General features: G+C 37.0%; 1 protein-coding gene across 5 annotated transcripts in view; it reads right to left on the bottom strand.

The window, feature by feature from the left end:
* Ctnna3 (catenin alpha 3) overlaps positions 1-24085 on the bottom strand; it is a 1743363-nt gene that overhangs the window by 1196800 nt on the left and 522478 nt on the right. Inside the window, exon 8 of one of the 5 annotated variants that reach the window (XM_058577913.1) lies at positions 5497-17457. The exons of the other annotated variants lie outside the window; for them this stretch is intronic. Within the exon in view, the coding sequence (XP_058433896.1) occupies positions 17332-17457 (126 nt within the window). The 3' untranslated portion in view covers positions 5497-17331. Of the gene's footprint in view, positions 1-5496; positions 17458-24085 lie in introns of those variants that run through there. 5 annotated transcript variants of the gene reach the window in all.

Genomic DNA, 24085 nt, shown 5'->3' with positions numbered 1-24085 from the left:
TCATTTCCTCTTGTATGTTCTTTTGTATAACCCTGAGGGTCTCCTTCCATTTCCATGCAATTTCCCTTTTCTCTAACTTTCCCTCCCACCTCTCATCTCTGTTTAATGTTAATCTTCTTCTCATGCTCTTCGTCCCTACTCTGTTCTTAGTTACTCTTCTTATATCAAAGGAGACATTTGGCATTTGCTTTTTAGGGATTGGCTAGCTTCACTTAGCATAATCTGCTCTAGTGCCATCCATTTCCCTGCAAATTCTATGATTTTGTCATTTTTTAATGCAGAGTAATACTCCATTGTGTATAAATGCCACATTTTTTTAATCCATTCGTCTATTGAAGGGCATCTGGGTTGGTTCCAAAGTCTTGCTATTGTGAATTGAGCTGCTATGAACATCGATGTAGCAGTGTCCCTGTAGCATGCTCTTTTTAGGTCTTTAGGGAATAGACCGAGAAGGGGAATAGCTGGGTCAAATGGTGGCTCCATTCCCAGCTTTCCAAGAAATCTCCATACTGCTTTCCAAATTGGCTGCACCAATTTGCAGTCCCACCAGCAATGTACAAGTGTACCCTTTTCCCCACATCCTCGCCAGCACTTGTTGTTGTTTGACTTCATAATGGCTGCCAATCTTACTGGAGTGAGATGGTATCTTAGGGTGGTTTTGATTTGCATTTCTCTGACTGCTAGAGATGGTGAGCATTTTTTCATGTACTTGTTGATTGATTGTATGTCCTCCTCTGAGAAGTGTCTGTTCAGGTCCTTGGCCCATTTGTTGATTGGGTTGTTAGTTATCTTATTGTCTAATTTTTGGAGTTCTTTGTATACTCTGGATATTAGGGCTCTGTCTGAAGTGTGAGGAGTAAAGATTTGTTCCCAGGATGTAGGCTCTCTATTTACCTCTCTTATTGTTTCTTTAGCTGCGAAAAAACTTTTTAGTTTGAGTAAGTCCCATTTGTTGATTCTAGTTGTTAACTTTTGTGCTATGGGTGTCCTATTGAGGAATTTGGAGCCTGACCCCACAGTATGTAGATCGTAGCCAACTTTTTCTTCTATCAGACGGAGTGTCTCTGATTTGATATTAAGCTCCTTGATCCATTTTGAATTAACTTTTGTGCATGGTGAGAGAAAGGGATTCAGTTTCATTTTGTTGCATATGGATTTCCAGTTTTCCCAGCACCATTTGTTGAAGATGCTATCCTTCCTCCATTGCATGCTTTTAGCCCCTTTATCAAATATAAGATAGTTGTAGTTTTGTGGATTGGTTTCTGTGTCCTCTATTCTGTACCATTGGTCCACCCGCCTGTTTTGGTACCAGTACCATGCTGTTTTTGTTACTATTGCTCTGTAGTATAGTTTGAAGTCTGGTATCGCTATACCGCCTGATTCACACTTCCTGCTTAGCATTGTTTTTGCTATTCTGGGTCGTTTATTTTTCCATATGAATTTCATGATTGCTTTCTCTATTTCTACAAGAAATGCCGTTGGGATTTTGATTGGCATTGCATTAAACCTATAGAGAACTTTTGGTAATATCGCCATTTTGATGATGTTAGTTCTGCCTATCCATGAACAGGGTATATTTTTCCATCTTCTAAGATCTTCTTCTATTTCTCTCTTTAGGGTTCTGTAGTTTTCATTGTATAAGTCTTTCACCTCTTTTGTTAGGTTGATTCCCAAGTATTTTATTTTTTTTGAAGATATTGTGAATGGAGTGGTTGTCCTCATTTCCATTTCAGAGGATTTGTCGCTGATATACAGGAATGCCTTTGATTTATGCGTGTTGATTTTATATCCTGCCACTTTGCTGAATTCATTTATTAGCTCTAATAGTTTCTTTGTAGAGCCTTTTGGGTCTGCTAGGTATAGAATCATATCATCTGCAAATAGTGATAATTTAAGTTCTTCTTTTCCTATTTTTATGCCTTTAATTTCTTTCGTCTGTCTAATTGCTCTGGCCAGTGGGAAACTGACTTTTGTATCGACCCACTTTAATATCATTATCATTGTTCAAGAATTTACCCCACACACCACTCCTCCCCTAGGGGACTGCAACAGCCTCCTTAGGGGCATTCCTCCTTTAATGTTACCCCTTTAAAATTCTCCTTCCATCATGATAATTCCACCTTTTAAAAACCTGAACAGATCCTCCCTCAATGTCTATTTCAAACCCATCAGATAACATCCATGCTCCACAGATTAGTTGATAAGCCTCTTTGTGATCTCAACCCACTTTTAGGGTAATGAGTGAGAAGGCACCCACTCTGAAGGCAGTGAAGAAAGAGCCTCCTTTTGCTGATTCAAATGGTTGCTGTCCCCGACACTTTATAAAAAAAAAGTTGGTCAATGGTGAGATACTGAACTGATTCACATAAAGAGTTACTCTAAGATGGACTGATCCTTTGGATCATATTTCTTTTTTTTTTTTTAATTTTTTCTTGTTGGTTGTTCAAAACATTACAAATTTCTTGACATATCATATTCCACACTTTGATTCAAGTGGGTTATGAACTCCCACCTTCACCCCATACACAGATTGCAGAATCACATCAGTTACACATCCATTGATTTACATATTGTCATACTAGTGTCTGCTGTGCTCCGCTGCCTTTCCCATCCTCCACCACCCCCCCTCCCCACCTCTCCCCTCCCCTCCCCTCCTCTCTCTCTACCTCCTCCACTGTATAACCCTGAGGGTCTCCTTCCATTTCCAAGCAATTACCCTTCTCTCTCCCTTTCCCTCCCACCTCTCATCCCTGTTAAATGTTAATCTTCTTCTCATGCTCTTCGTCCCTACTCTGTTCTTAGTTACTCTCCTTATATCAAAGAAGACATTTGGCATTTGTTTTTTAGGGATTGGCTAGCTTCACTTAGCATAATCTTCTCTAATGCCATCCATTTCCCTGCAAACTCTATGATTTTGTCATTTTTTAATGCAGAGTAATACTCCATTGTGTATAAATGCCACATTTTTTTTTATCCATTCGTCTATTGAAGGGCATCTAGGTTGGTTCCACAGTCTTGCTATTGTGAATTGTGCTGCTATGAACATCGATGTAGCAGTGTCCCTGTAGCATGCTCTTTTTAGGTCTTTAGGGAATAGACCGAGAAGGGGAATAGCTGGGTCAAATGGTGGCTCCATTCCCAGCTTTCCAAGAAATCTCCATACTGCTTTCCAAATTGGCTGCACCAATTTGCAGTCCCACCAGCAATGTACAAGTGTACCCTTTTCCCCACATCCTCGCCAGCACTTGTTGTTGTTTGACTTCATAATGGCTGCCAATCTTACTGGAGTGAGATGGTATCTTAGGGTGGTTTTGATTTGCATTTCTATGACTGCTAGAGATGGTGAGCATTTTTTCATGTACTTGTTGATTGATTGTATGTCCTCCTCTGAGAAGTGTCTGTTCAGGTCCTTGGCCCATTTGTTGATTGGGTTGTTTGTTCTCTTATTGTCTAATTTTTTGAGTTCTTTGTATACTCTGGATATTAGGGCTCTATCTGAAGTGTGAGGAGTAAAGATTTGTTCCCAGGATGTAGGCTCCCTATTTACCTCTCTTATTGTTTCTTTTGCTGAGAAAAAACTTTTTAGTTTGAGTAAGTCCCATTTGTTGATTCTAGTTATTAACTTTTGTGCTATGGGTGTCCTATTGAGGAATTTGGACCCCGACCCCACCGACTGTAGATCGTAGCCAACTTTTTCTTCTATCAGACGGCGTGTCTCTGATTTGATATCAAGCTCCTTGATCCATTTTGAATTCACTTTTGTGCATGGCAAGAGAAAGGGATTCAGTTTCATTTTGTTGCATATGGATTTCCAGTTTTCCCAGCACCATTTGTTGAAGATTCTATCCTTCCTCCATTGCATGCTTTTAGCCCCTTTATCAAATATAAGATAGTTGTAGTTTTGTGGATTGGTTTCTGTGTCCTCTATTCTGTACCATTGGTCTACCCACCTGTTTTGGTACCAGTACCATGCTGTTTTTGTTACTATTGCTCTGTAGTATAGTTTGAAGTCTGGTATCGCTATACCGCCTGATTCACACTTCCTGCTTAGCATTGTTTTTGCTATTCTGGGTCGTTTATTTTTCCATATGAATTTCATGATTGCTTTCTCTATTTCTACAAGAAATGCCGTTGGGATTTTGATTGGCATTGCATTAAACCTATAGAGAACTTTTGGTAATATCGCCATTTTGATGATGTTAGTTCTGCCTATCCATGAACAGGGTATATTTTTCCATCTTCTAAGATCTTCTATTTCTCTCTTTAGGGTTCTGTAGTTTTCACTGTATAAGTCTTTCACCTCTTTTGTTAGGTTGATTCCCAAGTATTTTATTTTTTTTGAAGATATTGTGAATGGAGTGGTTGTCCTCATTTCCATTTCAGAGGATTTGTCGCTGATATACAGGAATGCCTTTGATTTATGCGTGTTGATTTTATATCCTGCCACTTTGCTGAATTCATTTATTAGCTCTAATAGTTTCTTTGTAGACCCTTTTGGGTCTGCTAGGTATAGAATCATGTCATCAGCAAATAGTGATAATTTAAGTTCTTCTTTTCCTATTTTTATGCCTTTAATTTCTTTCGTCTGTCTAATTGCTTTGGCCAGTGTTTCGAGAACTATGTTGAACAGAAGTGGTGAGAGAGGGCATCCCTGTCTTGTTCCAGATTTTAGAGGGAATGCCTTCAATTTTTCTCCATTCAGAATGATGCTAGCCTGAGGCTTAGCATAGATTGCTTTTACAATATTGAGGTATGTTCCTGTTATCCCTAGTTTTTCTAGAGTTTTGAACATAAAGGGATGCTGTACTTTGTCGAACGCTTTTTCCACATCTATCGAGATGATCATATGGTTCTTATTTTTAAGTCTATTGATGTGGTGAATAACATTTATTGATTTCCGTATATTGAACCAGCCTTGCATCCCAGGGATGAATCCTACTTGATCATGGTGCACAATTTTTTTGATATGTTTTTGTATCCGATTCGCCAGAATTTTATTGAGGATTTTTGCATCTAGGTTCATTAGAGATATTGGTCTGTAGTTTTCTTTCTTTGAAGTGTCTTTGTCTGGTTTAGGTATCAGGGTGATGTTGGCCTCATAGAATGAATTTGGAAGTTCTCCCTCTTTTTCTATTTCCTGAAGTAGCTTGAAAAGTATTGGTATTAGTTCTTCTTTAAAGGTTTTGTAAAACTCTGCTGTATACCCATCCGGTCCTGGGCTTTTCTTAGTTGGTAGTCTTTTGATGGTTTCTTCTATTTCCTCAATAGATATTGGTCTGTTTAGGTTGTCTATATCCTCCTGACTCAATCTGGGCAGATCATATGACTTAAGAAATTTATCTATGCCTTCACTATCTTCTGATTTATTGGAGTATAAGGATTCAAAATAATTTTTGATTATCTTCTGTATTTCTGAAGTGTCTGTTGTGATATTGCCTTTTTCATCCCGTATGCTAGTAATTTGAGTTCTCTCTCTTCTTCTCTTCGCTAGCATCGCTAAGGGTCTGTTGATTTTGTTTATTTTTTCAAAGAACCAACTTTTAGTTTTGTCAATTTTTTCGATTGTTTATTTTGTTTCGATTTCATTAATTTCAGCTCTGAGTTTAATTATTTCTTGCCTTCTACTTCTTTTGCTGTTGTTTTGCTCTTCTTTTTCAAGGATTTTGAGATGAAGTGTGAGATCATTTATTTGTTGGTTTTTTCTTTTTTTAAGGAATGAACTCCACGCAATGAATTTTCCTCTTAGAACTGCTTTCAATGTGTCCCATAGATTCCGATACGTTGTGTCTGTGTTTTCATTTATCTCTAAGAATTTTTTAATTTCCTCCTTGATGTCTTCTATAACCTATTGATCATTCAGTAACCTATTGTTCATTCTCCAAGTGATGTATGCTTTTTCCTTCCTTCTTTTATCGTTTATTTTCAGTTTCATTCCATTATGATCAGATAAGATGCATGGTATTATCTCTACTCCTTTATATTGTCTAAGAGTTGCCCTGTGACATAATATATGACCTATTTTTGAGAAGGATCCATGTGCTGCTGAGAAAAAAGTGTAACTGCTTGATGTTGGGTGGTATACTCTATATATGTCAATTAGGTCTAGGTTATTAATTGTGTTATTGAGTTCTATAGTTTCCTTATTCAACTTTTGTTTGGAAGATCTGTCCAGTGGCGAGAGAGGTGTGTTGAAGTCTCCCATGATTATGGTATGGTGGTCTATTAGACTCTTGAACTTGAGAAGAGTTTGTTTGACGAACATAGCTGCACCATTGTTTGGGGCATAAATATTTATGATTGTTATGTCTTGTTGGTGTATGGTTCCCTTAAGCAGTATGTAGTGTCCCTCTTTATCCCTTTTGATTAACTTTGGCTTGAAATCTATTTTATTTGATATGAGTATGGACACTCCTGCTTGTTTCCGAAGTCCATATGAGTGATATGATTTTTCCCAACCTTTCACCTTCAGCCTATGTATGTCTTTCCTATCAAATGTGTCTCCTGTAGGCAGCATATTGTTGGGTCTTGTTTTGTGATCCATTCTACTAGCCTGTGTCTCTTAATTGGTGAGTTTAAGCCATTAACATTTAGGGTTATTATTGAGATATGGGTTGTTATTCCAGCCATTTTTGTTTATTTCTGTTACTAAACATGGTTTGTTTTCCTCTTTGATTATTTTCCCCCCCTTTACTGTCCTACCTCCCACTGTTGGTTCTCATTGTTATTTTCCATTTCCTCTTCCTGTATTGTTTTGGCGAGGATGTTTTGAAGAGATGGTTTTCTAGCTGCAAATTCTTTAAACTTTTGTTTATCGTGAAAGATTTTAATTTCATCTTACATCCTGAAGCTTAATTTCCCTGGATACACAATTCTTGCTTGGAACCCATTTTCTTTCAGTGTTTGAAATATGTTATTCCAGGATCTTCTAGCTTTCAGAGTCTGTGTTGAAAGATCAGCTGTTATCCTGATTGGCTTACCCCTAAATGTAATCTGCTTCCTTTCTCTTGTAGCTTTTAAAATTCTCTCCTTATTCTGTATGTTGGGCATCTTCATTATAATGTGTCTAGGTGTGGATCTCTTATGATTTTGCACATTCGGCGTCCTGTAGGCTTCTAGGATTTGGGATTCTGTCTCATTCTTCAAGTCTGGGAAGTTTTCTCGTATTATTTCATTGAATAGACTGCTCATTCCTTTGGTTTGGAGTTCTGTACCTTCCTGTATCCCAATGACTCTTAAGTTTGGTCTCTTAATGTTATCCCATATTTCTTGAATGTTCTGCTCATGGTTTCTTAACAGTCTTGCTGAGCTGTCTATGTTCTTTTCCAGTTGAAATACTTTGTCTTCATTGTCTAATGTTCTATCTTCTAAGTGTTCTACTCTGCTGGTAGTAGTCTCCATTGAGTTTTTAAGTTGGTTTATTGCTTCCTGCATTTCTAGGATTTCTGTTTGTTTGATTTTATAACCTCTATCTCCCTGTAAAGTTGATCCTTTGCTTCCTGGATTTGTTTGCGTAATTCATTGTCGAAGTGATCTTTCATTGTCTGATTTTGCTATCTAATGTCTTCCTTGATACTCCAGATCATCTGAAGCATGTATATCCTGAATTCTTTATCTGACATTTCATCTGCTGCAGCTGTTACCTCTTCTAAAGTTGCGTTGACCTGCATTGTTTGTGGTCCTTTCTTTCCTTGTCTTTTCATACTGCTTGTGTTTCTTTCCTGCAGGCGCGGGCGGCGGCTCTGTTCTGCCCCTACTCCAATTGGGGTGACGAGTGTACCACGCCGGCAGGCCACCGGGCCTGATCCGCCGGTCGGTTTCAGGTTTGCCTACCCTGCAGGCGCGGGCGGCGGCTCTACTCTGCCCCTACTCCAAATGGGGTGACGTGTCTGTCGTACCGGCAGGCCACTGGGCCTGTCCCGCTGGTCGGTCGCAGATCTGCCCACCTTTCGGGCACGGGTGGTGGCTCTGCTCTGCCCCTACTCCAATTGGGGTGTCGTGACTACCACGCCGGCAGGCTCCTGGGCCTGATCCGCCGGTTTGTCGCAGGTCTGCCTACCTTGCAGGCACGGGTGGCGGCTCTGCCCTGCCCCTCCTACCACGCCTGCGGACCGCTGTGCCTGATCTGCAGGTTGGTCACAGGTCTGCTCACCCTGCGGGCACGGGTGGCGGTTTCGCTCTGCCCCCACTCCAATTGGGGTCACGTGACCACCACACCGGCAGGGCCTGATCCGGGCATGGGCGAAGGATCTGCTCTGCCCCTACTCCAGTTGGGGTGACGTGTGTACCACGCTGGCAGGCCCCTGGGCCTGACCCGCCAGTCTGTCACAGGTCTGCTTACCTTGCAAGTGCGGGTGGCGGCTCTGCCCTGCCCTTCCTACCCTGCCCATGTACCACTGGGTCGCGGGTCTGCCCACCTTGCAGGCGCGGGTGGTGGCTCCGCTCTGCCCCCTCTCCAATTGGGGTCATGCGGTCACCACGCCGGCGAGCCGCTGGGCCTGCTCAGGGTGCTGGCAGTGGCCCAGCTCCTCCCCTCTGGCTCGACGACAAATCGAGAGAGACTCAGGTTTCTGTGCCTCACCCCCCCACCAGGAGACCAACTGTTTCTGTCGCCGCTGGTATTGATGAAGTTCTCTCCTCCACTGCTTTCTGATGACATCAGATCTCTGCCATGTTGGTATCCTATGCAAATGGCAGCATTTCGTTCCCCTTGCCGGGCAACCAAAGCAATGGGTGAGTCCTGACCGGCCCTCAGCAGGACCCGGACCGAGAAGCAGTTTCCCTGGGCTCCTAGCCCTGGGCCAGGGCAGTTCCGGGAGCCGGAACTCGGCCGCTCTGTGCTCGGTGTATGCTCTGATAAGAGCAGACTCCAAGAAGCAGCCTCCGCAGGCTCCCCAGCCCTGGGCCAGGGCGGTTCCGGGAGCCGGAACTCGGCCGCCCCGTGCTTGGTGCTCGCTCCGATAAGAGCAGGCACTAAGAAGCACCCAGGCACCGAGCCCGAGCAATCTGTCTGCAAGCCACAGGCAAATGGCAGCCTGAAATTACCTGTTCTATGGCTGAATGAGCTGTGGTCAGTCGAAAACAGGGATGGTGACGTCAGCTTTCCAACATGGTGGCCGCTGGCCTCCTCTGTGGTCTGACTGGTGTGGAGAACCGAGATGGACCGCTTCCTTCCCCCGTCTCGAACCCAGAATTCAGCCCTGAGTACGGTGCTTGCACAGCTGGCAGAAACTGCAGCGCTGTATCCCTGCGTCGCTATCTCCTCGTTTCCCAGCGCGCGCGCTGCAGACTCTAGCCGCAGGGCGATTTGCTGAATAAGCAGTGTTACCCTCCGTGCGACAAACCTCTCGCGTTTGAGTCCCCATAGCCGATCCTCGTGCGATGGAAATCCTTCCTCCAGGTTCCGGAGCACCCCACTATTGCTGGAAATTCCTAACAAGATAGCCTTTAGCCGTCCTGACTTGTCATACTCCCACACAGTGAAGCAGCACACGGGGGCAATGCACTCCCCTCGCCACCATCTTCCTCTCCCTGGATCATATTTCTTAATACTTAAAAATAAATAAACCTTCTGAAATGGATCTAAGAAGATCCATCTGAAGAAATCACTCAATATAAAGACCTTAGAATTTGTTAGAGATCTGTTTCAGTACATTGTGTGGTTTTTGTTGGAAGTTTTTCTGAACTGATTTTAGAATGACTATGGCAAATATAGAAATGGAAACTAAAAGGGGGTATAATCCTGTATTTGAGTTTGGAGCATCCGTGGGACCTGGCCAGGGACCTACCCCAGAACAAATAATGAGAAGCTGGTAGACAATCTCCAATAGCAACACTACATACAAATGAAAGCAACAGGGAAATGAAAGTAAATGAACTCCAGAGGCTTGGAGCAGGTCTCAGAAAGGTAAGTAATTGAAGATGGTGAAACACTGAATCAAGGGTAGGCAAAGATAATAATAGGTCATGTAGGATCTGGAACAATTATTTTGAAAAATTAAAGAAACTAAACTTTTTACCTTTCCCTTATACTTGCAATATTTCTGGGCATGATTTCTCAGTCTTCTTTCCTTCCCAGCCTTCTCTCTCTAACAAAGAGCTCAGAATACACTGAGCTACTTCATGTGTCTTACTGTTATGCTCTTTCCTTTGTATGGAATATTCTAGGAAGTCTTTTCTAAGCCAAGATTGTTGATATGTTAGTCAGTTTACCACCACTATAGCAAATCTACTGAGGCAATTCACTTATAAAGAGAAAAGGTTTGTTTTTGTTCATAGTTTTGGAGGGTCCAGTTCACCTATCACTTTGGGCCTCTAGTAGGGTGGGCACATCATGGAAGGAGCATGTGTCACAGCAAACCACTCACCTATGAGCCAGGCAGCAAAAAGAGAAAGAAAAGACCAAGGTCCCACTATGCCCTTCAGGGTCATACTCACAATGACCTAAGGACTTCCACCAAGCCCCACCTCACAAAAGTTTCACCACCTTTTAATAGTGCCATTCTAGGGACTAAGTCTTTAAAATATGGACCTTTGGAGGACACTCATTCATATATCACACCAATTGGGTTAGGTCCTTTTATCTTATGACTTCACAGTACCCTGAGCATGAGTTTATATGATAAAAGTTAACCAAGAAACATATACTGTATGTATCAATTCCCTCACCAAAGACATTAAAAATTGTATGTACTCTTCTCAGTTGTTTTAGTTATTAATTAAGGTAATATATGTTGAACCACTTAATGCCTGGGGGAAAAAACTATATAAGTAATAGATATCATGTTGTTACTATTAGTATTGAAAATGTCAAGATTTTGACCAGGTACTATGTGTAGTCATATTGAGGTTATAGCAGACATTAAGGAACAAGGGAGGTACAGTTCCTCCTGAAGTGACATTACCTATAATCACCCATTTTTCAGTTTTATGCCTCAATTTCTCTCAGTGGTCTGGAATAAGTGTTAGTCATTTTTATGTTCCTGGAACCTAGAAGAGGACTTATTACAGAGTTTCACATATGAGAGGTATTCAAAATTATTTAAAAATAGTCCCAGGTATCCTCAGCAGAGGAAAATGAGTATTGCATGGAGACATGCAAGAGCACTGCATTTACGGTAACTACCAACCTGTGGCTGCAGGTTAAGTGAGGAGGAATGAAATAAGTGTGATCATGGCATTTGCAAGGAAATGGATGGCATTAGAGCAGATTATGCTACATGAAGTTAGCCAATCCCTAAAAAAACAAATGCCGAATGTCTTCTCTGATATAAGGGTATAAGGGGGATGATTCAAAATGGGATAGGGAGGGAGAGCATGAGAAGATTACCACTAAATAAGGAAGAGAGGTGGGAGGGAAAAGGAGGGAGAAGGGGAATTGCACGAAAGATGGAAGGAGACCCTCATTGTTATACAGAATACATGTAGGATGTTGTGACGAAAAAAAAAAGAAGTGTGTCACATTAGATTGGGTAGAGAGAAGTGATGGGAGGGAAGGAAAGGAAAAGGGGAGATAAGAAGGACAGCAGAATAAAATAGACACTAGTATTGCTGTATGTATATACATGACTGTATGACCAATGTGATTCTGCAACCTGTACACTCAGAAAAATGAGAAATTATACCCCATTTGATTCAAATGTAAAAAAAAAGGCAAGGCTAGATCACAGAGTACCTTATACCATGAGGAAGAGTTTAACTTCATATTAAAGCTAACAGGAAGACACAAAGCATTTTAGATAGGGACTATCATTAGTCACATTTCAGAGAGAATGTTCTAGAAACTAATTGGAAGAAACTGAAATTAGAAAAGGATGCTATTCACAGTAATCTACACAGAATACAGTGAAATTAAAACAGTAGACCTTAGAGATCAAAAGAATATAGCATTTTTAAAAATAATATAGGATTTAAGAAACAAACAGAAATCTAATATGACTCCTGTTTTCTATTTTGGGTGGTAAACATATCAAAATTCACTAAATTATATTATAAAATAAGAAAATTAAAATTCAAGTGACAACATGAAGATCCCCTATTGGGTTTGGGGCCTATAAAGGCATCTATGGAATCAAGGAGTAGAAATCCAAAATCATTTGGCTTTATATATGTAAATAGCAAGAAAAAGAATAAAAAGCATTAATCACTGGAAAAATAGGTAACGCTGCATCAATGAACAGATCTTGTTTCCAGAAAGATAAAAGGGAAAGAATTACTCATGGATATTATATATAATAGATACATATAAATACAAGAATTTGAGGGTTTTTATATAGTTAATTATTCCCTCAAATATTTGAGGCAAGATAATCAAGTCAAAGTAGAGAAGAGGGATGTGGTTTAAGTATTGAGGTAGTTAGTAAAGGTTGAAAAGAAGAGAAAAAGAACCTTATCAAGAACATAAAATACATATCAAGCAATATGTTCTAGCTAAGACTATAGAACACAAATATGTAGAGGTATCAACACAGGGAGAGGAACACAGAAGTTAAATGGTTGGATTGATTCAAAGTTGGAGAATTACAGAGTTAGTGATGCAGAATTACAGAGACAAAGGAATGGAAGGTGTTGCCTGCCTAGGGAGCATTTATTCATGAAAATTATGACATACAGAGAAAAAAAGAGAGGTGAGTTAATATACTTGAGGGAGTAAATGAAAGAATCAGCAGATTGTTTAATTTGTAAATTATATCTAGTCAACTCAAAGATAAGAAGGCACATATTGGGAGTTTAAGATTTCAGGGACTAAAAATTCTATACAAGGAAAAGATCAAATATATAGCTATATGAAGGGGAGTCGAAACTTGCATTTTTAAGCATCTGTAGGCACCATGTTTGGCATACACATGCTGTCTAATTTAATGTGAACTTTTAAACCGAGGATAAGTGGTCATGTGACTTTCTTAGTGCCACACAACTAATAAGTAGCAAAGATGGGATATAAGCTCTATCCTATGAAATTCCAAAACATATACTGACTCTCCACTATTATACTCCAGCTGCACCATGAGAGAAAGTTGCCTAGGAAGAGTAGGGAAAAGATTATTCAAGTTGAGTCAGAACTCAGACTAGATAGTGGATGAGGTGGTCCATATAGACATAGATAACTGAACTTAAATAGAAAAGTTCATTAAACAATTCTGTAAATACTAAAAAACATATAGAAGTGATAATGAGTCTGATAAATCACAGCAACAAAAAGGGACTGGGGTAGGCCACTGTAACATCTTCTGTAAGATGATACCATAATGAGTGAAAAATAATATAAGAATGTACATTATTGTAGCATAAAATCAATTTCCTTAAAAAATAGTTTGGTGAAAACTGGAGTTCTTATGTGGCCATTCTTCCAGAGACACATAAAAAGCAAAGAGATTTAAGTTCTTAGCAACTCTAGAACTGATGGACTATTAGTCACTACTTGTTACAGTGAACACTGAACTTCAGGCACCCATCAAAAAAGTAAAGCATTTGTAACCTACATGCACTCTGTTTTATCCCCAATTTAGTAACTTTCTGGTGTATTCTTGCTTCCCAACTTAGGGGCAAGTCAAATTAAAAGCAACCTTAAACTATGGCCACATCATGATTCTTTAGTCTTCTAACCTCTATCAATTGCTTAGGTCAGGATAGTAGATGGTATAGCCAAAAGTTATGACCTTCAAAGAAAGAGAAATATTTGCACCATAAAGAAGTCACTCTATGGATATATTAGATAAGAGATAAATGAATGAATGTCTGCTACCCACCATTGAGATTCATGATTCTTAGATGGATGAAACATGATCAGATCACTCCAAATAGTGACAAGAGATAGTTATCTCTTAGTTAACGGGAAAAGGTAGAGGAGGTTAAGGAGGTCAGATTTATTTTTGAGGGGATTTGTTCTTTAAGGAGGTCAGATTTGTTTTTGAGGGGATATGGTTCTAGGCAATGAAGGAGAAAGGATTGGGAGATGAAAAATAAAGAAAGAATAAGTCTAAAAAGACAAAGGATAAAAATGACAAAGTAAATAAAATGATAAATTTTCTAGTGAATATGAGTAATCCTGGAGACTTATATGTTGTAAGGTGATTACATAGATGGAAGAGAACAAAACAATAAAGGTATGAATTAATTACAGGTTTGCTCCTATACATCTGATAAAATGCAAATATGGCTTTTTGGCTGAACATAACTCTTAATCCATAATGAGAATAAATCTTTTTGTATCACAACAGACATGATCAGATGTAGTAACATGAATGGACATACATATTTTGGAAAGGAAATATGATTACTTTTGCCTTTGACATTAAAAGCTGTGATTTAAAACTCAAAGATTGGTCACAATCTCAAAACTATCTCAATTTTCCTTATAAAAAATGAAATCTATTAACAACTCATTCTTTGAACCAACTATATGTTTTTCGCTTTACCATATCTTTCCAACTGATAGTCCATAATTAAGTTTCACAGACCACACAAAAAGCAAAGCAGCTTTTCTTTTTTCTTGAATCACACATGCCTTTTTTAAAGTGAAAATAATGGCATGGATTGTTCTAGTATCCATGTACCAAGATTTGGAGAACAAGATCATTTCAATTCTTCCATTCCTTTTTGACCACTTATTTAACCTTCAATTTTATCCCTTTTAGATGTTTGCATCCAAAGATAGAACTCCTGAAGAGTGAAAAACAAGTTCCTGTCACCTTTATTTATTTCTATTTCTAGGAAATAAACAATGGATACATTATAGGTTTAATTTAATCTTATGTAATTTGAATTTTTAGAAATTTGGTTTCTTTTTGGAAATGAAATCAGCAGAAAAAGATAAACAGTAGTGCTGAGAGAGAAAATAAAGGAATGATAACTACATTTTAATTACTAGGAAGAGTTTGAAATATATACAGATGTTGAGAGAAGAAGAGAAATCACTGGATTTTTCATTTTCTGTCTCCCACCAGTTTTGGGCCATATTTTCAGGAAGTATTCCTAGACTAAACAAAACTGAGGAAAAATGCTCTGAGAAAAGTCCTTCAATTGTAAGGAAACATATGCTTCCTCTAGTCATACTAACGGTCCTCAGAAAAAGAAAAACTGTTGGATCCTTAGCCCCAGCTCAAGAAACTCTGGTAAGGTAAGAATTTAGAGAGGAAATCCTAGGAAAAAACAGTAACACCCAAATTGCCTTAAGAATTTGTAAATAAATACTGAAATTACTGGTGTGATGTCTCTCAGTCTCTATAAGGGAAGAAAAGGTAATGAAATTAACCCATCTTTGGGTGAGGCAGCTGGGGGCATATAATAAGGACACATCAAGAAGTACCTGCAAGTTTCAGGAGGCTGAGGCAGAAGGAACTCAAGTTCAAAGTTAGCATCAGCAACTTGTAAGGCCCTAAGCAAATTAGTGAGACCCTGTCTCAAAATTTAGAAAGGGCTAGGGTTGTGGTTCAATGGTTAAGAGTTCCTAAGTTAAATCCCCAATATCATCCTCCTACCCTACAAAAAGTAGAAGTGCCTGAAAGTAATACTTCAGCATGGTAACAGAAGCAGTTCTGCGCTCTTATTTGCTCCACTTCAGTTGTGGCTAAAAATCAAGGGTTGGATGAGAAGCAATAGGAGGACAGATCCAAAAAGTTTAGAAAGTTAGAATACCCAGATCAACAGGGCAACAGCAGCAACTGCAACAGCTTTCTGTAAATGCCATTTGTCAGAGACTGTCTTCCTGGGAGTTATCAAAACAATGTTCAAAAGTAGGTGAAAAAGTCTGTTACAATTAGTTGGATATTTCAAAATAGCTAGTAGAGAGGATTTTGAATGACCCAATACAAAGATAGATGTCTGAGGTGACAGGTCAATTATCCTGATCTGATCATCAGAAATTGTGTACATGTATTGAGACGTCACATCATATCTCATAAATATGTACAATTACTGTGGTAAATTAAAAATAAAAAAAAGTTTTTAAATTTTAAAAAGTCTTTTACTTACTGTGATAAAAGTTTACATATTATTTTTGAGGATAAATTTTTGTTACCTTTCCTGTATTATAAAGCATCAACAATAAAACACCTTGGATTGTTCTTATACAGATCTACATTTAGAAGCCCAATATCATGTTTTCATTTTGTTAATTTCAGTAATCTCACAAACCACATTAATCTTTACTTTTAGGGTCATGATTGTTCATTCAACTAGTTTTAAGTTTCTGTTTCTTACAAAATAGGATTGAAAAATCCCTCCTACAATATGCAAATTGGAAACATGTTTTAATTTTATAATAAATCACAACATAAAACCCATCTGATCCTAGCCATCCCCCAAATCTGCCTCATTCTCACAACCAATTTTGAAGAAATTTGTATTTTTGTTTCTATATAATTTTGTTTCTATATAATGTTCCTTTGTCATTGCTATTGAATACCAAGAACCAACAGCAGTCCTGAAATTGTATAGATTTGCTCAGAGAAAATACAGAGGAATGGATATGCTTAATTAAAATCTTTTTTAAAAAAAATGAAATGGAAAAGAGTATAAACGATATTATCCTATCTCCCACCTTAGCCTTGCCAATTTAGTTATCATATGACTAATAAAAGGAAGGATTTGTATGAGTAATCATGACATGTATCACTAAATTGTAGGTAACAAAATTACATAATTTGCTTTTTGTATTTATGTAAGCAGATATTAAAATGCAATTCCAGAATAAAAGATACTAAGGTTTAAACTTATTCACAAAATTATGTCATTTTTCTGGGTATGTGATATTCCAGGAATTATTTTTGCTTATAAAATTTGTATTGCATGTTATAACAGGAAAAGTTTTCAGAGATTCATGACTGTTTTTATTCCCCCTTCAGATGTACCTCCACAAAGAAACAACAGAATAATATATGTATGCATATGTGTGTGTTTTAAGTGTGTAAAATCTGGAGTGGAAGTGAAACACTTAAAACCCAAAAGAAGTCTTAGAATTAATGAGGATTCAGAAGTAGGAAGCACAGCACTCATATGTCATAAACAAAGAAGCAAGCAATACATTCCTTTAGGCAGGCATCAAAAAACAACATTACTATGTATCAGAAACAAACTTTCTCAAGACAAAAGTAACATCATTTCACATTTATAAGTCCTGGTCTTGGGTGTGTCATAATTTATAGCAAACTAATTGACTCATAGATCCTCATCTTCTGAAATGGAATTGAAACTTTGCCACCTGCACATCTAAATTAAAATAAACTTAAGTATCAGATATTCCTTAATCAGCTTTAACATTTGTTTCTTCTTTCTTCTTTACAAGGAACAATTATGAAGTTCTAACATGGCACCTGCGTGTCTACTAAAAGATTGTTACTTAGACATTACCTTGTCTCTTAGCACTCTGCTTCTAATAAATATTCCTTTCAACCAGAGTTCAAATGACAGCTCTTCTTTACTTAGATTGTTGGCCCATGGATGAGTTGAACCTAAGGCAAACTGAAACATTAGAGCTGGTTCAAAAACAGAAAATATTTAGTTCTCATGTATTCTCTTTTGAGCATGTTAGTCTATTATATTTGTCACTGTGGGATAGCCTATAAATTTTATAAAAATTAAATTTCCTAAGTTATCCATCTGTAGGGATAGAGTGAACAAGGAAATTTCAAGTGATCTTTCTTGGAGAACAGAGATGAACTCTGATATAGTTAGCTGGCATATGTTTTAATATAAATATGAAATTATACTCATAAATTTTTCAGGTATAATAAAAATAGAATATGAAAATAAAGAATATGCATTAATATATTTTAAAATTTGATATTATGAGAATTTACAATATTTTTAATTCAATATAAAAATGGAATGACTATAAAGCAAAAGGTAAATCAATATTTTAGTGGGTTGTTATATAAGAGGGCAGATAATGTTATAATCACGATTTTTATAAAACTCAAAATCATTATGATACAGAATTTAAAAGATCAGAAAAAAATTCAATGCTTTAACTTTTGTCCCAATAGAAAGTTTCCATTAACCAAAAGGGAAATCTCTGAAAAAATTATTAATTTTTCCTGATGAACATTATAAGATTTCTAAGCCCTCATTAGACAGTCGAGGCTTTGATCTGTTTGTAGAGTGCTTTCTTTAATTCTTTGAACATTATTTTCAGAAGCCTCAAAGTGAGAATATATTAGGAATATCTTTCACTAAAGAAATGAATTGTTAGGATTTTTTTATTTCTTATCTTTGAAATTATTCCTTATTCCTGGCCCACTAGACAAAACATTTTATATCTGTTTGTTCTAACTGCTATTGTAAATAGACATGAAAATAAATGGTCTTAAAATTGGTAAACTTGGGCTTGTGGTTGGAGCTCAGTGGTAGAGAGCCTGCCTAGCATGAGTGAGGCACTGGGTTCAATTCTCAGCACCACATAAAAATAAATAAATAAAATGAAAATATAAAAATTTGGTAAACTCATCACTTCTCCATAGAATGGTGTTGATTACAGAATATCAATTATATAAAATTCTTTTTGAGTGTTATAGTTAATGATACATCTAAAAATTTAAATCCATCTGAAAGTTTAAACAAATTTCCAATATGCATAGCTATTTTGTTCTAGGCAGCAGAATGGGAGGCATTAATAATTCAGTTCTAACATGGAAACATCATTTGATTTGTGTTAATAATTATATACAACTGGTTTATAAATTATTGACATATATCACAGATATGTGTGTGTATAAATGTGTGTGTATATGACATATATATGCACACACACACATATACATACATATATATGACTAATATTTAAAATAACTATTGTACTGGGGATATAGCTCAGGGGTACAGTGCTTGCCTAGCATGCATGAGGTCCTAGATTCCATCTCCAGCACCACAAAAAAATAAATATTCTTTAAAGAAATATAAATATTCTTTAAAGAAAATATAAATAAATATTCTTTAAAGAAAAAAGTAATGAATCCAAATCTATTCATATGTATAAGAAGAAATGTCCTATAAACTGTAAGAAAAATAAGTACAATTTAAAACAAGGCCAAGTTACAAAATATGAAAAGCAAGCACATTTATTTTCAATCTTTGATATGACCCATAGCAAAGACTGTGAAATTAATGAAAATGTTATTATAAAAACTCTTTTTGGAACTATAAATCCTAATAACCTAAGGGTGGATTAGGTCCTATCTGGTATTACATGCCATGTGAAGGAGGAGCACTATTCTTTTTTATTCCTTTTCCTGGGAGGGCCTTCAAGAGGCTTCCACAATATGATGTACCATACTGCCTTCTCTGTCCGAGGAAAGATTACCATATTACATTTCATTTTCAGGCCTATTTAATGTTTGAGGCATTGATCATATGCCAATAGAGACATAAAGAGAATGAGAAATGTGCATAGAAGCACAATTAAAACAATCCCATTCTTGAAAACGGAATCAAGAGCTAAGAAAATGGGAAAAGGAGTCCAGTGCTCTCAAGGAGTTTAAGATATATCATCACTTCAGTGTAGAGGCATGTTACTCTACCATGCCAAAGGGATTGTTTGGTGATCAAAGCCAGAAAAAATAAATCCAAGCTATTTGTTTCTGTAGTTAGTTCTGTCATTTAACACACTCTGATCATTCAACTTTGCATATTACTGTAAAAAACAACAACCAATCTCTAAAATGCATACCATGTAATAACACTTAACTAGCCTAAGAGGAATGTTGCTAGTCTTAATTAATGCTTGCAAAAACACTCTGAGATTTTTCTTATAAGCTGGAGCTATGTAATAGCAAAATATCTATTACTATTCTATATATCTCCAACTAAAGTAGGTTTTGGCCTCTTAGTGTTGCCTGCAGCAAAATAAACCTGACGTCATTCTTCTAAGCCCAATTGGCAGCCCAGCTGTGCTATTATCCCTGGGAAGAGTGGTCATGTACAGTAATACCCACATTATGTACCCCCTTGGAATAGAGTTCAGCCTCTGAGAATATAGAACTGAGAAGACATGCTGGGTTGAGCAGACCAGTCGTGGTTAGGGACATTTTTGTCTGATAATGGCTCTAAATTACTGATATCAAGTTGGCGCCTGAGACTCAGGGCAAAAGCAGTTATTTTCTTTCTATGTGAACATTCACCAAAAATATGAATGCAGCTGCCTAAGTCTTGATTTCCTTCTCTATTTTTATAAGATGCATAAGGTCATGGCTATAAATGTAGATAAAATTTATATAAAACACCAAATTAACTGGAAAGCATTTTACACATTTTAAAATACATCTAGTGTTTTTCTTATTTATTGATTTTAAAGGAGTGTAAAACCCAAGCCCCAAGCCAATTGAGAGCTTAATAAACAACTGCACAGTTGTATCTTTTTAGGTATAAAACATACCAAAATGATAAGAGGCTAGTAATTTAGTGTGTTACTTATAGCAACAGTTTGGTACAATTTTTCTATAGACTTGATTTATGAAAACAAACTTATATTCTGCAAAGAGAAGATTAATCTTCTTATCCAAAATTTTCTTTAGTAAATATATATATATTATATAATATATATATTTGGGTTGGGGTAGGATGGAGAGAAAGATTATTGTATAAAATAAAAACTATCTCCATAATCCCTGCTCAAATAGCTGGCTGTTGACATTTTTAGAAAGTAGGACATGATCGAAGTTCATAAAAGTGAAAATTATCTCCTCTCCTCCAAGGTTCTATCTCTTTGTAAACCATCATTTATAGAGAATTTCTGGGTTTTCTTGAAGAAAAGTTTTATGTATATATACTTATGTGAAGATATTTGTGTACACATCTACTGGTCTTTTCCCTGTTTTACTAAGAGTGAAATTGCTGAGTTAGAGTATACATATTTTAGTTTGCTAGATATTCCAAACACATTTAGCAAAATAAAAAAATTATCTTTGACAAAACTAATCTTTATGTAAGTCAATGAAAAACAAAACATTTGTTGAACCAAGTCAAAAATAATTTAATATTCATCTGAGATTCTGTAAAATGGATGAAAGAACAGGGATATTTGTCAAAGAAGTGTATTTCTTGACTTTCAGTCCTTAGATCATTTATACTCTGAGAAACTCTGTCATTACCTTTTAACTAAACCTCTCACCCAAATCAGACATGAAATTTACCCATATTTGGGGACAGTATGGGAAGTCAAAATTCCTGAATTTCTGACTTTTCTTCTTGGTTCCACCCTCATTTTACCCTAGTTCTAAGAAAGGGACTTTTGTTACAGTAACAGCATTTTTGATCTCATGTCTTTGTTCCTGGTGTACCAGTTCTTGTGACAGTGAAATTCTTTTCCCTTAAGAATTTCCAAGAATGTGAGTGCTGATAGTGAATCCCAATACCCAAGGATGGCTCCCTGCCATGTGTTCATGAAACTCTCTGCAAACAGAGAAAAACCCCTTCATCTATTTTCGACATCTAGATCCCCTTGATAGTAACTGCCATGACCTACTGGGACCAGTAGCCTCATTCTCCCCTGGTACTTGGTCACTCCTCTCATGACTGGTCTCTACAATTGTGTTAGCAGTAAAATAAGCTTTGTTATAACAGAAAAGAAAATTTGAGATCTCTACTGTACTATACTATAAAAATTCATTTTTATCTCTTAGAAATTCATTTCCTATTTATGGCTTCAATACTTCAAAGGCACATTCATTCCTTTAGTCCACTGGAATACCATTTGGTTAATTAACACTATGGCAAAATAAGCTGTAGCTCATGGCAGCAATAATAAAAGCACCCCTAAAATTCGACAAACTGCTTCTTGAAAGAAAATTATCATTAGGAAAACTTGGATGATAAAATTAAAAAACAAAGGGCTGGGGCTGTAGCTCAGTGGCAGAGTACTTGCCTAGAATGTGTAAGGCACTACTTGACATGGAGAGTGGCAGCAAACCTGGACTTTTCTTCTGTTGTGATTTCCCTGTGGTGTCCCCAACAGCCCAATATTCTTCCATAATTATCACTGTACCAGTTGATATGTAGGCTTCTAGGAAAGGAAGGAAAAGCAGTATGACCTGACCTACTTGTTTTCTCTCTTTCTTGTTTCTTCCCACAAATCTTCAGGCAGGAAGACTGAGCTTTTCTTTATGTTCCCTTCCCATACACTGGGAATTTTACATGGTAAAGCAAAAGGACAGATGAAGGCCTCCCTTTTCCACCATAGTGTATCTTCCTTTGTCCTAGTGAAGTATCAATAAAACCAAAAAAGTTGTCAGGGGACAGGGGAAGGTACAAAAAGCTTAACAATGACAAACTGAATTAGGATTATTTTTTCATATATATATTGTGACACATATAGAGATGGTGTTTTTTACTATTATCCTAAACTAATACTAACATAAAAATAGTCACCACATGTGGGAAAAGATGTCTAGTCAAAAAATATCTCTAACATTTATTTACAGTTCTTGGTTATTATGCTGCCTTGAAGGATGAGAAAAATGCCACTTCCTTGACCTAAGGTATTTTCATTGTTGTCAAGTGTTCCCAATGTGAATGACTAGCTATCCTACTCAATCATCTTCTGTAAAACCATGAACTGCACACACACACACACGCATGCACACTCCCACACACATCAAATACTTCCTCAAAAATTGCACAATAATGTTGAAATTATTTGTCTCCAGAGAATTTGATGACGAAAAGCTTAGGAAAAGCAAATTTTAATTATGCTCCTCTGTATTCAGTGCATAGCTCTCTGTGAATTTGAATTGCCAACTTTTAAGACTAGCTCCATAGTTTGATAATCTATAAGCACATAGAAATTATCTAAGTACTAATTTTTTTAAAATAATGGAGGATATTTTAAGTATCTGCCTACCTAACTATCTATATGTCTCTATCTCTGGGACAGAAGCAAATAGATACAAAATAAGCACACTTACATCCTCTTTATTTTTAGAATCTAAATAAGTACAAAACTATACACAAAACCCTCTTCATGAATATCACAGAAACACATATTTTAATACCCACATATACTCATCTCAGAGAAGAAAACCTAAATTGTTCAAAGGGATAGCTGGTAATCATCTAGAACTTCCAAATTGTGGGAGAAATAATGCTTATTCTATAGAATGACAAGCACAAAGTTGGTGGAATTTAAGAGAGATGTTTACATAGGTCAGACTTTTTAGGTTTTTTTCAGTTCTGGCAATCTGGACCATTTCACCAAATTAAAATACTTTATGTCCAGAAATTTCTGGAAGTATCATGTGCTATAATTTATGTAGAACATATTGATCTCTTAGTGAATTAATATCTTTCACCTTGCTAAATTTTAAAAATAAATTATAAATTGTGATGATTTGAATTCAAATCTATAGTCTCTTAAACTAACATGACCCAAGTTTATTGGAATGAATGCAGCACTGAGAGGCAACACAGTCTCCAGTTTGAAATCCTAGGTTTTTGAGTAGACCGGTGGGTGACCTTCTACAACCTATTTAACCTTACTGTGCCTTGGTTTTCTCATCTGAAAAACTGGAATAATAGTAACAACTACCTCATAGAATTGTTATGAGGATTAAATGATATATAAAGCTCTCAAAACAGTAACCAGCCCTGGTAAGTACTCTACAAATATTTGTCAACCAAACCAAACAAATACTGAACTAAAGCACAAAATGTATCCTTTGCTTCCAAGGTCAAAGCATAATAATAGCTCTTCAAATAGCCTGGTGGATTTAACAGCAGGACATGAGCAGCTTTAAGAATAATTTGTGATAAATGAAAAAAGCAAGATATTTTTGTATGTTGTGTTCTGGTCTTCAGTATATGTGGACTTTGAAATAAAAACAGTACATTTTAACATTACTGTGTGACTTTCAAGGATGTACCTGATTAGTGTGGGGTGGGGGTGGCAGTACTCTACATTTGTGTTTTTCTTCTTTGGTTTTGCTCTTCTTTTCTCTTAATCGGGTTTTTTTTTTTTTCCTGGTCCCAGGAAATTTTAGTTTTGCTCAGTGCTGAACTCAAAAACAGAAAAATGTGATAACATTACTAACTCTTCCTTGAAGTTTGCAAATATTGAAGCTGTGGGAGATGATCATTCAGATTAATAATTTCATTTCTCAAT

Source organism: Marmota monax, unplaced genomic scaffold, assembly GCF_021218885.2.
Source record: "Marmota monax isolate L192 unplaced genomic scaffold, Marmota_monax_Labrador192_F-V1.1 WCK01_AAM20220418_F8-fsc00019, whole genome shotgun sequence".
Taxonomy (NCBI): Eukaryota; Metazoa; Chordata; class Mammalia; order Rodentia; family Sciuridae; genus Marmota; species Marmota monax.
Note: the sequence above shows the minus strand (reverse complement) of the source record. Positions and strands in the feature narration are given on the sequence as shown.